Source organism: Sorghum bicolor, chromosome 7 (genome assembly GCF_000003195.3).
Source record: "Sorghum bicolor cultivar BTx623 chromosome 7, Sorghum_bicolor_NCBIv3, whole genome shotgun sequence".
Taxonomy (NCBI): domain Eukaryota; kingdom Viridiplantae; phylum Streptophyta; class Magnoliopsida; order Poales; family Poaceae; genus Sorghum; species Sorghum bicolor.
Window position 1 is genome coordinate 3275217 of NC_012876.2, and position 5407 is coordinate 3280623.

Genomic DNA, 5407 nt, shown 5'->3' on the forward strand with positions numbered 1-5407 from the left:
AGCCTCTGAAAGCTAGTTATCCATCTTTATATAACATAGTGAGAGATCCTCACGCCACTGTCTCAAAAGTTATGAGTACGAACCCTCTTAACATATCTTTTAGGATGGCCTTGGTGGATAATAAACTTACAGAATGGCTTAGTCTAGTGGCTAAGATATCACATGTCGAATTGGTGGATGGTCCAGATTATTTCAGATGGAGTTTAACCAGGTCAGGGTTATTCTCTGTTCGTTCCTTGTATCTCAATCTTATAGATACACATACACCCTTTCGGCATAGGAAGATCTGGAAGATAAAGGTACCTCTAAAAATTAAAATTTTTCTTTGGTTCTTGCAAAGGGGTGTCATCCTAACCAAAGACAACCTTGCTAGAAAAAATTGGAACGGGAGTCAGAAGTGCATTTGCTGTAATGGGAATGAAACTATTCAACACTTATTCCTAGACTGTCCCTTTACTAAAATGATTTGGAGGCTTATCTTCTTTGCTACTAGTTTGACCCAACCTAGATCAATCAGCCACATGTTTAGTACTTGGCTATCTAATCAAAATAAAAAGATTAGAGATTTGATTTGGGTAGGGGTGGCTGCTTTGCTTTGGGCTATCTGGAGATGCCGCAATGATTATGTTTTTAATAAAATGAAAACTAACTCTATTATGCAGGTAATTTTCAGGGGAGCGTACTGGTTATGCTTTTGGGCTCAGCTGCAGCATGATGAGACAGCCAAGGACGTGCTCTCGATGATAAGCAAGAAATTAGAAGTAATTGCTTTAGAGATTTCCAATAATAGATGGAAACATTTATATTGTTTAAACTAGCGTCCCAGTCCATGTATAGGACTATGGCTCTCTTTGTGTATTTCATATAAAACTCTGTAATTTTGGGCGGTGTACATCCTCGGATGTAGAGGCCAGATTTTATATCCATTATCTAAAAAAATCCGAGTCCTCTGGCCAATCTCATAAGCAAGAATAATTTCCAGGAATCCTCACTCAAGCAATTTTTGAGTTAGGGATTCTGTTGCATTAATTAAAACGACCATCTTTGCTAACAAATACACTTCGTTCTACATTTATGATAACATATCCATCTTCCACCATATCTAGAAAAGGATTATGTGCATCTCCAGCATCAAACCCACCACTAGTAGAAAAGAGTACAACGCCGACGCCTCCTTTTTATACTACAGGCGGTTGTAGTTATCACGCGCCTGTGGTGTAAAAAGGGCGGTGTTAGAACTACGAACCGTCTGTAAAGATGCATTTTCACAGGCGGTTTTCCTAACTGAACCGCCAGTTGAAATCATGCATTTCTACAGGCGGTTGTCCTAAGGAACCGCCACTAAAAACCGCCTGTAAAAATCATGTATTTCTACAGACGGTTCTCCTAAGAAACCGCCTGTACAAATCATATTTCTACAGGCGGTTTGTTAAGAAAGCCGCCTGTAGAAATAATTTGAAATTAAAATTTTTGAGTTTTTCAAATGACCTTGTTTGAAAAAACTGTCAACATGAAAGTTGTAGATCTCGAAAAGTTATGAAACTTTGTAGTTGATAATTTTTTCATTTGACATCATCTTGTCGTCGAAAACTACGTTTAAAATTCTTAAATTTGAAATTCAAATTTTGTAAATGACCTCGGATGGAAAAACTTCCAATATAAAAGTTGTAGATCTCAAAAAGTTATGAAACTTTGTAGTTGACAACTTTTCCATTGGAATCCGTTTAGGGCCTCAAATAATCAATATATGCTCGGTTTGGGATAATATGTGGGGAACTAAACTCTAATATAGACACAAGTGAGTGATAGGTGGAGTGGTAGAGGAGGCTATGCGCAAGGGCAAGGTCGCAGGTTCGAAAAGCGCGACCTGCGACTTCGACGGAGACGGGCGAGCGAATAGCCGATGGTCATTCCCTGTATTAAAATCTTTTTTTTTTCCTATTTTTAAAAACCGATTTCCTATTTTCTGGAAAAACATTTCTACAGGCGGTTGGCATAACTGAACCGCCTGTAGAAATGCATTTCCACAGGCGGTTCTTAGTTACCGCCTGTAGAAATGTCCCATTCCTACTGGCCTCCAGCGCAGGCGGTGCTGTAAAACGCCAGTAGAAATGAGTTTTCAGCCGTCTGTACAGTATGCGTCTGTACTAGTGCACATAACCTTGCTAGCTAGATCGTGGGGTGAGATTTCGTTGCTTCCTATATATATATATATATATAGAGAGAGAGAGAGAGGTGCTCATCATATGCAAGATTATTAGACAAAACATCAGGACCCTTACTTCCACAATGTTGCCTGCCAAAGTGCCAATTATTTTCCTGTTAGTGTGTGCAATAGCTTTTTCGTTAGGCCAGATAGGTGCTGGGGATTGCACAATAGATCAGAGGGACAAGATCACACAGGACTGCAGAGAATACATCAAACTGAAAGGACCCGTCACAGCTCCATCATACGATGACGAGTGCTGCGTGGCCATAAGAGCAGTGCCTAATCTCGACATGGAATGCATCATTCGTCTGCTTTCCAATAAACAGAAGAAGTACGATGTAGGCAAGATCCGGCGACTCGGCAGTGTTTTCTGCCATCCACATCTGGTAAGAATATGTGCTGTGCTGCAAAAAAAAGTAGATTGTTTCTGATGGTTGAAGAAATATATGTATTCATCCTTGTAGCTATATATCCTTGTAGCTAATTCTTGTCCTTCAAATGTCTTCTGCAGGTTATGACGTGAAAGGGGTGGCAGTAGTTTCTGATGGAGTGCATGATGACGACAGCATATATGGGGTTTGAATTATACAAACCCACTAATAATAATGCGTCACCATTTTATATGTATATATGTGCTCTATTAATTAAAAGAAAAAGGTATTTGATCTATGCCGTTGGTTCCCTTGTTTGACGTATCACAGTCATCGGTTTGTCACCCGATACTATTGACCACCATCACCAAGGTACCCTGTCATAGTTGACCCTTGTCACAGCTTCTCATAACAACAAGGTTAGGGATGAAAGTGGTACGGACAATCCTCCGCTTCAAATCCGAATTTCAAGGATATAGAAAAGTGTTTCTAATATTCAGGCGGATATAGATAATCCGAATCCGATTGTACGTGGATGCGGAGGATATGGGATTGACGAAATTCGACTGATATGGATTATCCGATGATTAAACATGGATTATCCGACACTTATAATAGGATAATCCGAATATTGGGAGGAATTTGAAAACACTTTTGTTGGTTACTCTTGTGAAAATTTGATGTCTACCAAAATTCACATGCATGAGAAACAAATGTCTAGCGATGATGAAGATGAGGAATTGAGGAATAAGAATTGCTAAACCGGGCCCCTAGCGCTAGCAGTAATAAGATAGTTTGAGGTAAAGCTTTTATTTTTTTTAAGTCTGTACAGACTTAAAATTGCCTGTAATTTCAGGCAATTAAAATATGTAATAAGATAGCGCTACCTCCTAGCACTACTTTATTGCATATTTTAAGTCTGTACATTGAAATTATAGGCAACAAAATAATTATTATTTACCAAAGTAGAGGACTAAGAGCATCTCCAACAGTTATACAATTGGACTTTGCATTCTTGAAATTTGTCAAAAACCTTAAAAATTGCTCTCCAACAGTTTTGCATTTGACTTATGCATTTTGGCAAACTTGGCATTTTTGCATAAGCACAATGGCTTGACAATTTTGATATCCCGAGAATCTTGGACTCCTTGTCGTGTCTGTACTCCCCACGTCGCGGTAGTTTCCCGCGAGACATCTCCTCCGCGCGTGAGAATTGGCGGCGACGGGCGAAGGAATTGCGCGCGAAAAAGAAAGCGCCCGCACGACGCGCGAGAGAATTTCCCGCGAAGATGAAATATTCCCGGACAAAAATAGTTGGATCCACTATTTTGAGAAATGCCAAGTCAAAAATGCCAAACACTTGGAGATGAACTTATTTTTCTTTGACAAAACGTTTAGGGACTTGGCAAACTCCAACAAATGGCAAGTTTCAATTGCATAACTGTTGGAGATGCTCTAATACATGACAAAGAGTGAAGACACAGTTTTACTTAATTAAGAATATTTATTTCTTTTACTTTACATGCTTGTTTTATACTCTTATAAATTCAAAATGAGAACTTTATTAATTTTGTGGTCTCCTAAATTAAAGTGGTGGATTGATGGTGATTATTTCGAGTTGTACTACCGCTTTATGACTTTGGTTAATGAATTGTTTTCATCATAAAAAAACATGTAAGCACATCCTAAAAATCCGTATTCGTAGTGTCATATAGCTTAAAATCTTTTCAACTAGTGTTGAGAACCATCCCATACACACTCACCAGTCAGGCAGTTACCACTGAACAGACTCCAGAGATTAAAAAAAAATGGCAGCATGCTCGCAAAAAAAAAATGGCAGCAGTTTATTTGTTTCATCAGTCTCCCTCATCTGATGAAATTTATCAACCGGAAAATTAGCTTGTCGCACAGCAGAACAGCATGCATGGAGCCGTCGATTCAGCAAGTATTCTACCACACCCAGAAATCACACATATATCAATCCAAGATCCATATTTGACGCCACACACCTGCTGCTGTGCTAGTTATTACTTATTACTGAACGCCCAGCAATTTGCCGAGGAAGTAGGCGAGCACGGCCAAGTTCCGGTCGACCAGGCTCCGGGCGTAGAGCGGCGACGCCGGCAGCTTCATGACGCGGTCCCTGCACCCCTCCACCTGCGCGACGCCGTCCCTGTACACCATCCCAAGATCCCCGTCCATGAACCGGCACGCGACCAGCGCGGCGGCGACGCGGTCCATGGTGGCCGTCGCCGCGCCGTACGACTCCTCGCAGGACGCGTAGGCGTCCCTCTCGTCGCCGGGGAGGGAGGCGTTGCCGTGCAGCGCGCCCGCGGCGCGCGCCGTGTCGCCGTAGGACGCCAGCGCGCGCTTGGCGCCCACGAGCGCGTAGAGGTCCACGCCGTTCGTCGGGTAGGTCACGTCGCGCAGCGCGTCCTTGCAGAGCTCGTACATGAGCCGCGTGCCGGCCGCCTTCTCGCACGCGGCGTCCACGGTCATGGAGGCCACGTCGGGGCACGCGGATGCGGGAGGGATGCGGTGGTGGACGAGTGTGGCCGAGAAGAAGACGAGGGGGAGGAGGAAGGAGGAGGCAGTTGCCATGGTCATGAGGTAGCTGATCTTGAAGTTGTGCACACTTGTGCAAGGGATGTAGTACCGCATATAAGGTCATGTTTAGTCCTCAACGTTAAACTTTAGTCCATATCACATCGAATTTTAAACATATATATGAAGTATTAATTAAATATAAATTATTTACGAAACTAAAAACAGATAGAGAATAATTTACGAGACGATTTTTTAAACATTCATAATTAGATACTAATTG

At 41.9% G+C, this 5407-nt stretch overlaps 1 protein-coding gene across 1 annotated transcript; it reads right to left on the reverse strand.

The window, feature by feature from the left end:
• On the reverse strand, positions 4410 to 5198 carry LOC8076550. Its single transcript, XM_002444986.2, has one exon. It carries the CDS (start codon positions 5185 to 5187, stop codon positions 4615 to 4617), a length of 573 nt encoding a protein of 190 aa, XP_002445031.2. The 5' UTR covers positions 5188 to 5198; the 3' UTR covers positions 4410 to 4614.

Bases quoted from the DNA above. Each gene is read 5' to 3' on its own strand.
- LOC8076550 (XM_002444986.2), bottom strand. From the start codon at position 5,187: ATGACCATGGCAACTGCCTCCTCCTTCCTCCTCCCCCTCGTCTTCTTC.